This window comes from Vicia villosa, unplaced genomic scaffold (assembly GCF_029867415.1).
Source record: "Vicia villosa cultivar HV-30 ecotype Madison, WI unplaced genomic scaffold, Vvil1.0 scaffold7, whole genome shotgun sequence".
In the NCBI taxonomy this organism is placed as follows: Eukaryota; Viridiplantae; Streptophyta; class Magnoliopsida; order Fabales; family Fabaceae; genus Vicia; species Vicia villosa.
Genome location: NW_026706810.1, coordinates 2,249,676 through 2,262,107, shown reverse-complemented (window position 1 = coordinate 2,262,107; position 12,432 = coordinate 2,249,676). Strand labels below are relative to the sequence as shown.

Sequence of the window (12,432 nt, the reverse complement as noted above, 5' to 3'; positions counted from 1 at the left end):
GTTGTCTCGACGCGTACGCGACCAGTTGTTGGTTTTGCATCAATACTCCACCTAAACCCATCAGCGAAGCATCATAATAAACCACAAATGATTCTGTCGGATTCGGCAAAATCAAAATAGGAGCACTAGTCAACCTCTTCTTCAGCTCTTGGAATCCTTCCTCGCATTTTACATCCCAAATAAAAGCCTGACCCTTTCTGGTTAATTTAGTTAACGGCAATGCTAACTTTGAAAATCCTTCAATAAACTTCCTGTAGTAACCTGCAAGGCCAAGAAAACTACGAATCTCTGACACTGACTTCGGAGCTTCCCACTGAGACACAGCTTCTATCTTTGTAGGATCAACAGCAATACCATTCTTAGAAATCACATGTCCCAGAAAACCAACTTCCTCTAACCAGAATTCACACTTCGACAGTTTGGCAAAAAGTTGCTTCTCTTTCAACAGCTCTAACACAGTTCTGAGATGTTCTGCATGTTCTTCCTTACTCTTAGAATATATTAGGATATCATCTATAAACACCACCACGAACTTATCGAGATAAGGATGAAATATCCTATTCATATACTCCATAAATACACCAGGTGCGTTAGTAACTCCAAACGGCATTACCGAATACTCGTAATGTCCATACCTTGTCCTGAAAGCGGTCTTCTGAATATCATCGTCTTTCACACGAATCTGGTGATACCCAGACCTCAGATCAATCTTACTAAACACACATGCTCCAACCAACTGATCCATCAAATCATCAATCCTCGGCAAGGGATACCGATTCTTGATAGTAACCTTGTTCAATTGTCTGTAATCCACACACAGCCTCATTGAACCCTCCTTCTTCTTCACTAGCAACACAGGTGCACCCCACGGAGAGACACTAGGACGAATGAATTTCTTCTCCAGCAATTCTTCCAACTACTTCTTCAGTTCTGTCAGCTCAGACGGTGACATACAGTATGGTGCCATTGACACTGGGCTAGTTCCCGGAATTAAATCAATAGAAAACTCCACTTCTCTTTCCGGTGGTAATTCATTCACTTCTTGCGGAAAAACTTCTGGGAATTCACACACCACAGGTAATTCGCTACTCGCCACTTTTTCTTTCACATTCATCAATGCGAACAACATAAACACTGTTGCACTATCCTTGATAGCTTCACCCACTTGTCTAGCCGTCATCTCCAGATCATCAGAATGAACTTCTTCAGGAAAGATTACTGTCTTCGAAAAACAGTTGATGTGAACACGGTTAAATTCTAACCAGTTCATCCCCAGGATTACATTAAGTTATTTCAATGGAAGGCACACTAAGTCCATCCCGAATTCCCTACCAAAAATATCAACCGGACAATTCAAGCATGTAGACGAAGTAGTTACTGACCCTGACGCTGGAGTATCAATAACCATACTTCCATTTATTTCAGATATTTCCAAATTCAACCTCTCGGCACAATCCAAAGAAATAAAAGAATGAGTTGCTCCAGTATCAATAATCGCAACTAAAGGTGTGCCATGAATAAAACACGTACCTTTAATTAGTCTATCCTCCGGAGTGGTTTCCGATCCAGACAAAGCAAAGACCTTCCCTCCAGCTTGGTTCTTCTTCGGTTTAGGACACTGTGGGCTAATGTGACCCTCCTCACCACAATTGTAACAAGTCACAATCTTCTTCTTACAATCAGCGGCAACATGCCCCACCTCTTCACACTTGAAGCACTTCTTCTGATTCAGCTTGCACTCATTCCTACGGTGCCCGACCTCACCACAGTTATAGCACCTGACAAAAGCACTGGAGTCTCCCCCACTAGGCTTCTTCCAACCACCAGCCTTTGGATTACCTCTACCATATGGCTTACCCTTATCCATAGGCTTCTTCCCTTTCCTGTCAACTAACTCGCGAGAGTGAGATGACTTCAGCTTGAGATTATCTTCCTCGAAGATCCTACTACAGTCCACCAAGTCTACAAATCTCCGGATTCTCTGATATCTGATACCCTGCTTAATCTCATCGCGGAGACCGTTCTCGAACTTGACGCACTTCGAGAATTCACTAGCTTCATCATTGTTGTAGTGGACGTAGTACTTTGCCAACTCAACGAACTTCGAAGCGTACTCTGGTACTGTCATGCTACCTTGAACTAGTTCCAGAAATTCAATTTCCTTTCGACCCCTTACGTCTTCAGGAAAGTACCTTCTCAAAAACTCTCTCTTGAACACAGCCCAAGAAATAGCCACACCATCAGCTTCCAGTTCAGTCCTGGTAGTCAGCCACCAGTCGTCAGCCTCTTCAGACAACATGTGAGTACCATACCTCACTTTCAGATCCTCAGCACAATCGATGACTCTGAAGATTCTCTCGATCTCCTTAAGCCACTTCTGAGCACCTTCAGGATCATGCGTGCCCTTGAACAATGGAGGATGGTTCCTCTGAAAACTGTTCAGCTGCCTGTCAGCACCGATCGCAGCTCCATTGGAATTTCCTCCCAGCACACCAGCAATCATGCCCAGAGCCTCAGCGATAGCATCATCGTTTCTTCCTCCTCTTCCAGCCATTGTTCTGCTTAAATCACAACCAATTTAATCAGAACAGAAGTATCGACAGTTAACTCTTACTAGTCGCATACACAGGAAAGCAAAACTGACACTAAGACTCTGGTCATAATGACCGACTATGCTCTGATACCACTATTGTAACACCCCTTACTAACCCCGCGGAAATTTAAAACAATTATTCAGAGTACATGAAATAAGGGTGCCACAATTCATAATAAATAAACATCATTCAGTCATGTCATGCATTCATTGAGGTAATCATCATAATTTAAAACGGTTCATGTTAACACAGCGGAAATTTATCAAAAACGGACTAAGTTTAACATCTTCAAAACTTATCCTCCAAAACATCAAAACATAACTAGAGTCATAATCATAAAATCTAAACAATCGCGTCCCCAGTGTTACAACTATCAGAGCATGACACCTGACGCTACTAAAACACTGACTCATGAGCTAATCCTCACCGAGTCGAACAGCCGCTATCCTCAATCTGAAAATGACAACATGTAAGGGTGAGTCTCATCATAATTAACAAATGTTATAAGGTTATAAAGCCATAACACATCACAGTTGTATCATTCACCCAATTGTTTCATAAACAGACATTCACAACAAGCAAACCAAAATCAATACATCATTAATATTTACAACACTGGAATACATCCAATCATGTTATAAATTATGCATATGTATGAACTGACACTATGCATGTGGTACCAATCATCATCAAATGGGGATAACCCATGACCGATCCAACATCGTCCAAGATACGACCCTGCCAGCACAGATTCCACACGATGGGAATCATGCCCTTCACTGATCCAACACACCCTTATGGATACAGTATCATCAATGAACATGAATGAATGCAACATATATAACATACTTATACCATCATCAATCATCAACATCATCATCATCATTCAAGTATGTTCATATATATTAACATCATTCAATTACAATTCCATAATCATCATACACAAAACATACACGTATTTGCATCAATCTTCATACTCAACAAGAATAGCATACATGTATTTTCATCATTCTAAAAATCAATCAATCATCATCATATAGATTATCCTACAAGGTTCGTTTAGCTCAAAACGGCGCATCAAACGGACCAACGGTTAAAAAGTTATGCATCTTGAACCTTTTTAAAATATCTCAAAACACCAACAGCACGCGGCGCCATCACCCGTTCGCGGCGCGCACTGAGCGTCCCAAAAATCATTGGCTCTCTACCAAGCTGTTCGCGGCGCAAACATCCACACGCGGCGCGAAACGAGAAAAAAGTTACGCCTTCGCGGCGCGAACACAGGTACGCGGCGCGACCTGAGCGTATCACAACTTCCTGGCATTCTGCCCACCTGTTCGCGGCGCCACCCTCTGCACGCGGCGCGAACCGGTAATTTCAGAAACCCCAACCTGCAGAAAACAACATTCTATGCATTCCAAACACACCCAAACCATACCAGTACGAACCTAGAGAAATAGAATGCACAAACAACACAAAATACGTCTCATAGTACACCAATTACACATCAATTGAGACCATAACAACGCATACATCATAGATTCAAACATAGAGATCAAACATCATACAATTGACTCAATCCCTAAACCTATCATATGACTCAATCGACCTGAATTCCACATCTATTCAGTATTATCAACCCCTAACCCGATAATATATGATAATCAGATAAGTCCCCCCTTACCTTAGACAAATTCTTGATTCTTGGTCTCTCCCTCTACCGTTCTCCTTCACGTTCCTCGTTCCTCAGACTTCTGTTCTTTCACGTTCTTTCTTTCTTCCCAATTCCAATTATTTTATGAAAATAATAATAATATTAGTAAAGGGCCTTCCTATATCACACCCCCCTTTTACTATTTCTCACATGGCCCAAATGCCATAAACCATTATTTATTTATTATTTTCACAAAATCCTTAATAATTCTAATTATTAATTCAATATTCTTGATTAAATTAATATTAAAATTATACGGGCGTTACATATCACATTAATTATTGCAAAACAATATATTAAATTTAATATTAAATTTAACGTTTTTTAAAATTAACGTTTTTATTGCAAAACAATATCTTAATTATACTGAATTGAATCTTATATATATATATATATATATATATATATATATATATATATATATATATATATATATATATATATATATATATATATATATATATGTATTCATACAATCGAAGTATAGGAAATCATGCAATTTTATTAAAAAGTCAAAATAATAGTCTCTTCCTCAAATCATTTTTGAATTCATTCTCAATCAGTAAAAAGGTATTATAATTATTGTAACAAAACAAAAAGTAAAAAATAATTGTTAAAAATGAGAATAATTATCTATAATCAACAAAATACAACTTTTCATTAGTAAGAAACTAATCAATTGTATAAAAAATAAGATGCATTTTAAATATATTGACTCTGGTATTGGATATAGAATGCAATACTTCATACAAACATAAGAGTATAAGGCCAAAGTCTCTCTTCTCAAAATTCTCCCTTTGCTTCTAACCCTTTCAAAACCATTCAGTCATATCTTCAACATCATAACTCAGGTTATCAGAAGAACAAACCCTACAAAATAAAAAATTTATATCAACAAATTGACACATAATTGTAGATAATATGTAATCAAACAACATCATAACATGATATAACAAAAACAAATTTATAATACCTCATCAAACAACAAAATATTGAGAGCATCTAGAACAACATTTGGATCACATTTAGGTCGTACTTTAAACTGCAAATTAACAACAAAATTAATTTCCATGTAAATGCATAAAACAAAATTTTGCCTTATAAACTAAAAATTTGAACAAAACCATTATCGTTGTAATTTATCATTTAACCAAAAAGTTTTGATAAAAAACAATAACCAACGACAACATATTAGTGTGACTGTATTATTCAAAATTTTGATACTGCAAAACATCTGGTACCACAAATAAATTGACATAATCAATCAACACAGACACATAATTTTTTAAAAACTTATAATAATAATAAAGTTTAATAGTAGAAAAAATAATAGGGAAGTGAAATATTTTGTGGTGATATCAGATATATTACTGATCCAAACTCAGTTCACAAAGACTTGAGTAAATTCAACACAACAACGAAATCAAACAAACAAATAAAGAAAAGTAAATATGTGAGAAAAAAGAGAACAAAATTCTCACGGTAACAACATCAATCACCAACTTACCAAACAAAATATTCAAGGTATCCAGATATCTTTCGGTGAAATCAACAATTTTAAATTTAATGGGAATAAAGTATACTTCCAAAATCAAACAGCTTAATTTCTAAAATTATCAACAATTTAGTACAACACTGATTTTTCTGTCAACATTTAACAAAAATCAAATTCCTCCAGATTTCTCAGTATAAAGACTTCATTTTCCTTATATTTAAGTCTAAACAAAACAGTAAAAAGATTCATTTTTCTCTCATTAATTCGTTAAAAATATTTTTTTAATAAAAATATTTTAAAAAGACTTATCAATTCAAAAAAGTAGAAAGTAAAATCAGATCGATGAAAAGCGAAAAAAAATTAAAGAAATTACCTTTGGAGGTTTCGAAAGCATTGTTGGTTTGGGAGGAGAAGATGAAAGATTAGGGTTTCAGAAGGTTTGAATAGTTGGGGATTATGTTGTGAGTTTTAATAAGAAATCTTAAAGCAGTCAAAATTAAATGAAGAAATTGGAAAGAGTTTGCCATGGTTTTGATAAAGGATGAATTTACGGTTCTCATGCTGAATGATGATGCTTTTTAATGGATCAGTCACGATTTAAGAAAAAAATAAGAATGGGAAACAAAATTGAATCGGTTTTGCAGATGACAGTGGAAGAGGGAAGGACGGAAATAACTTTGAGAAGAAGTGAAGATGATTTAAAATAGGGGATGAATAGGAGAAGAAGAATGAGAAACGTTTGATATGTTTCCAATGTCTTTTCAGAGTAAAAACAGTGTATTTTCCAATGCTTGGGAAACTAAAGCATGTGATGATGGAATATAGCGTGTTCCAATAAAAGGATTTCAAATAATTAGGGCTGCTGCAATTTAATTATGTTTAGTTGTGTAATTACTCTCAAGGGTATGTAAAACCATCTTAAATTGGCTTTGATTAGGGTAATTTGGGAAATTTGGTGGTAATCAACTTTTATATATTAAAGTAGATATGAATTAATTGAAAACCTTAATGCAAAATTAAGGCTTTCAGGCCAGAAATTTAAAAAGATCAGGCTAGACTAGAAAAAAAAAGTCTATAGTAGACTATAAATCATACTCCAGCATGGTAAGTTTACCGTATGCAAATTCAGACCTTCTAAAGCCTAACATACCTATTTTCAACCCTAATTCTGACTAATGGGTTGCACAAATTATGATTTTTTAAAATAAATATATTTAATAATTTTGAATATTTTTACAAAAATTCATAAGCCTCCTATCTTTATATTATCACTTCAAAATTAAAATAATTAAAAAACTGAAAATGTTATTTGAAAGTAAACGGGGCTTTAAAAGTAAACCTCTACAATTAATACATATGAATAAAATAAGAAGAAATATTCAATCTTATTTTATAAAATAAATTTTAGTCTCTAATTAAGTTAGTGTTAATATTCTCGGGCCAAGTACAGATATAGATACTCCTTTAATCAAAGAAAATAAATTAAAGAAGCAACAAAATAATTGTCTTCATGATCTTTCTTTTTTTTACTAATAATATAACAATTTTCATTTCTAAATTTTATCTTATGACAGTTTTTATTTCTAAATTTCTTCTTATGACAATTTTCATTTCCTAATGTCCCCAAAGAAAAAGTTCAGACTGCAACAAAGAATAATAATTTGCTCTTTCATCTTCAAGTTCCCATAACTTATCACATAAAGAAGAAGAAAACTCATCTCCACCGTTAAATCCATACCCTTCACCTCCAAATCCAACTAGCCCATAATCATCTCCACTAGTGCTTGGAATTCCAAGTTCATCATCAGAGGCTTGAAGAAGATGTTTCATCACTTTCACTTTCTCATCATCTTCCTCCTCTTCTTTCAAAACATGTTGAGAAGAAGTGCTAGAAAAACAAGAAAGGGTAGAATCGTCTTCTAAAGTATTGCAACCAACAGAAGTGAGGTTATTTTGGTCATTTTGTGATATCAAAAGGGTATCTTGGTAATTGTTGGAGGAACAAGTTATTTCTTGTTGGAGAGTTGTCATCATAGGAGAGAGGTCTTGTGTGGTGGATTCCTCTTCCTCTAAATCAAGAAGTGAGAGTATATGGTTGTAGGGTTTGTGTCTCTTTGAGGATTCTTCAAAATCCAAATCTTTTTCCATTTGGGCTTCTCTAGGTCTTTTTGGTATTCCACTTTTCTCCATTTATTTCTAACAAGAAATATTATGAAGAAAAAAATAAATAAAAGAGAGAATAGAATGGTATAGAAAGTTAGAAGAAAGTAGGGTTATGAAGAAATGAAGGGTGGAAACATTTATATATAGGTGAGGAGAGAGATGGAGTAATAGTAATGGTCAAAATATTGGTAAATGGAAACGAACGGTTTAATGGGAAGACTATTTTATAATTGATTTCTAGACCTTTCTAATTTCTTATATATATATATATATATATATATATATATATATATATATATATATATATATATATATATATATATATAATTTACTAACCTACCAATTTAAAATTTTAAAAATAAATAAAAGATATTTTAAATTTGAATATTTGCTCAAAAACTTTATTTGGATTGATAAAATCGGATGAAGGAGAATATAATAAAATTGAATGAAATAGAATACCTGAATTATTTAAAATTAGATGCAATAAAATATAATAGAATAATATATATTCCATTTTATTTTATCACTTACCATTATTTTTTTCTATTTAATTTAAAAAGAATTGAAAAGAATGAACTAATAACCTTATTCCATCTTAAAATTTCTAAACAACAAATAAATATTATGCTCCATCTCATTTTGCTTAGTTTTATTTTATATTGTCTAAAGATGGCTTAAGGGTGACCAATCGAGACTTTTTATATTTTAGTTTGAATAATTTGATAAAGTTAGGTTGTTGAACATCTTGTTAGAATAATTTGATTAGATTGGTGGAGAAAAAAAATGCCAAAAATGCCTAGAAAATTTCAAAAACACAAATAAATAAATTAAAGAAAGAAAGAAAAGGAAAAGTAATAAAAAAAAAGCCAATTCTTGGACATGGATTTGACGTGGTGTCGCGTAGCCTTTTCTCATGGGCCAATTCTTGTACACCCCTATTTATGGGTTAGTGTTCCTTTGAGTTACTATCAACTTTAGATTTTATATGAATGGAGATTCTTGTGGCACCGACGATTATGAATGGTGATGGGAAAGTGTGTGGCACATTGCCTTTTACTTTTACAAGTATTTGTACATTTTTTGTTTGACTTTTAGAAAGACTAGAAACAAGTAGAATTGATTTTGAGTGATTTTAAGATGTTTGTTTAAACAAAAGTAGAATTGATTCTATCTTTAGAATTGATACTTTTTGAAGTTAGAATTTGTAACTTCTGCCTTCAGAATTGATTCTGGTTGGTTTTTATACTATAATTTATTGTTCAACTCACTTTAATCAATTCTGTTAAACTCAATTTTAATAAAATCAAGGGTTAATAACTATTTACCCCCTGCCATATAGGCGAGATTTGATTTTCTCCCTCTTAAAAAATTTTTTGTGATTCCCCCCTTGAGAAACCCAGATTCGCCAAGTAGATTTTTTAATTTTTTTTAAATCCACGTCATTTTTTTTATATATTATTTTTTATTACGTTTTTTAAAATTGTTATTGTTATTTTAATAATTTTTATAAATTATTTTTATAGAGTATTTATTAGTTTTTATGAATTGTAAAAATAAATGTTTGGGCCTAAGCCCTTACTTGTTGCAATAGAAGCCCATTTATTGGAGTCTATTTTTAATTCAAATGAATGTGTGTGTGTTTGCTTTATAAAGACTCAATTTGTCTTTGAAATAATCGATGTGGGACTCAGCAGCACTAACAAAACAACAACAACACCAGCCATAGAAGTATGGTATATGAAAACAAGCTTTGGTGCAGAAATGAAGATAAGATTTTGGATTTAGCGAGGTACCTCTAAGCCAATAGCCTCCCACCACATCTCCAAATCAACATGCAGCTTTTGAAAAAGATATTGAAAGTTAAAAACAAAAAAGAGAGAAAACTTGTGTGCTTCTGTTTCTTCTTCTTAATTGGAAACTCTATCATACTATGCTTTATCCTATGCTATGATGGGGCTTGCTCAATGCCATTGTGTTGTGTTGTGTTGTGCCCACTTCCTTCTTCTCTGTGCGTTTTTTAGACTCTTGTGTTTCATTGTTTACAGGTAGTAGTAGTAGTAGTAATCATGTTATTAAATACTATATGAACTAAGATTCATACTCAGACCCATCATTTTCTTTACTATATAAAGAAACATCCATAGTCAAATTCAATGAAGGTGAACTTAGGTTTCATATTGGTTTAGCCATATTTTTATGGTGAATTTTTTTTGCAGAGTAAATGCTGCAATAAAATCATCCATTATTTATGGGAATTGCTTTAGCTATACTGCTAGCAGTGATATATCTAGGTGCTCTATATTGCTCTATATTGCCCATTTATATTGTTCTAGCTGTAATATATTTATTAGATAAATTTAATGGTAGTTCTGCACTAGTTCATGGATATTTCTTGCAAGTTGTGAAAACGAAACTGGTGCAAAACAAATAGAGAAATGATATTTAATAAAATAAGATGGGTGCATGAAGTGGCTGGTGTTGTTGTTCCATAGAAATTAGCAGTATGAATATTCATAGTGGATGGTGTTGTTGTTGTTTTTTGTTAGTGCTGCTGAGTCCCACATCGACTATTTCAAAGACAAAGTGAGTCTTTATAAAGCAAACACACACTCAGTCATTTGAATTAAAAACACATTCCCATAAATAGGCTTCTAATACAACAAGGGCTTAGGCCCAAACATAAATTTTTACAATTCATAAAAACTAATAAATAATCTATAAAAAATAATTTATAAAAGTTATTAAAATAACAATTTTAAAAAACGTAATAAAAAAAATAATATATAAAAAATGACATGGATTTAAAAAAATAAAAAAGCCACTTGGCCTGCCAAGTATGAAGATTCCATGGCCAAGTCAGCATGAGGAGGATGCAATTTGGAATCTGGGTTTCTCAAGGGGGGGATCACAAAAAATTTTTTAAGAGGGGGAAAATCAAATCTCGCCTATATGAGATGGGGGTAAATGGCTATTAACCCTAAAATGAATTCTACCAAACTCAATTTTGCTAGAATCAATTCCACCACCCGCTAATCCAAACACACCCTTAGATTCAATTGTAAATAAAAATATTTTCGTTGAATTAATTATTTAATTAATTAAATGTTGATTGATCAAGGATAATTTTTTTTGTTAGTCTTTAATATATGATTCCTCAGCAATTTGAATACATGGAGAGGTTAATGTATTCTTTTAGAAATCCATTTTGTTAACTTCATGTGTGTTGATGGAAAATTAACATACAATAACATTACTAACATGCAGCGGATATAAAACTCTTCAAATCTATAAGAATCTTGAGGATCAACAACAAATATATGACAACAAATAGAATAAATAAAGGCACAAGAGAATACTGATATTTTAACGTGAAAACCTCTTCAATATGAGAGTAAAAACCACGAGTCGTCCAAACTAAAGAAATAGCTTCACTATAATCAAATAAGGGTACAATAGAGTCTTAAGTGATTCACAAAATAATGCTAACAACCACAGATCACAAAGCAAATTAACTTACAAATAAAAATCGAGAAGGTGAAAATTACTCAAATCTGCAGCTCCAGTACGAAGCAGGTATCTCTTAGCTCTTTTCTCTCTTTTGAAACCTTCTTTTCACTTTATCTCTCAAAACCCTAAATTGACCTTCTCCACTTAAATAAGTGAGATAATCATATTTGGATCTTTCTCCATATAGGAAGGGACCCAAACCCAACAAATCTCACCCTCATAATGATGTAGAGGAAAATCATCAAATCAGCGATATCACAACAAGCTTCAAACTTCCCTCTTGGTATTGCTTTAGTTATCGTATCAGAATCATTGTCATTTGTATAAAATTTAGCTAACTCCAACAGCTTAGCATCCAAAACATCATGTATTCAATGATATCTCACTTCAATGTGTTTGGACCTATTAAGAAAAGTTGAGTTCTTACCAAGATGAATAACACTTTGACTATCAATAAATAACACATATTTGTCTTGAACAAACCAGACTCGTGCAAAAATTTCTTCAACCACAGTAACTCTTTGCATGCTTCAGTAATAGCAATGAACTCAACCTCTAGTAAACAATGCTACACACTTTTACAATCTGGACTGTCGAGCCACAACTTCCACTACAAATTTAATCATGTAGCCCAAAGTAAAATTTCTAGAATCAATGTCTCCAACCATATCAGAATCAGATTACCCCACTAGAGTAGGCTTATCTTCTCCAAAGCAAAGCCTCAATGAAGTAGAACCTCAAATATCCATTTTACAGCATTCAAATGCTCTCTACTCAAATTTGACAAAAATCTACTGACTGTACCAACATCATGTGTTATATTTGGTCTTGTAGATACCATTGCATACATTAAACTACCTATAGCAGATGCATAAGTGTAGCGGTGAAATTTGTAAGACTAAAGCCATTGAATTGACTTAGCTCATATGTTTTAAACAGAGTCGCCACCACGCTTT

General features: G+C 33.3%; 1 protein-coding gene across 1 annotated transcript; it reads right to left on the bottom strand.

Moving 5' to 3' along the window:
• Positions 1-7,305: 7,305 nt before the first annotated feature.
• LOC131643083 (uncharacterized) lies at positions 7,306-8,089 on the bottom strand. Its single transcript, XM_058913228.1, has one exon. The coding sequence runs from the start codon at positions 7,991-7,993 to the stop codon at positions 7,418-7,420; it is 576 nt and encodes a 191-aa protein (XP_058769211.1). The 5' UTR covers positions 7,994-8,089; the 3' UTR covers positions 7,306-7,417.
• Positions 8,090-12,432: the final 4,343 nt, after the last annotated feature.

What these genes read in the sequence shown, in the direction of transcription:
- LOC131643083 (XM_058913228.1), bottom strand. Translation starts at nt 7,993, where the DNA reads ATGGAGAAAAGTGGAATACCAAAAAGACCTAGAGAAGCCCAAATGGAA.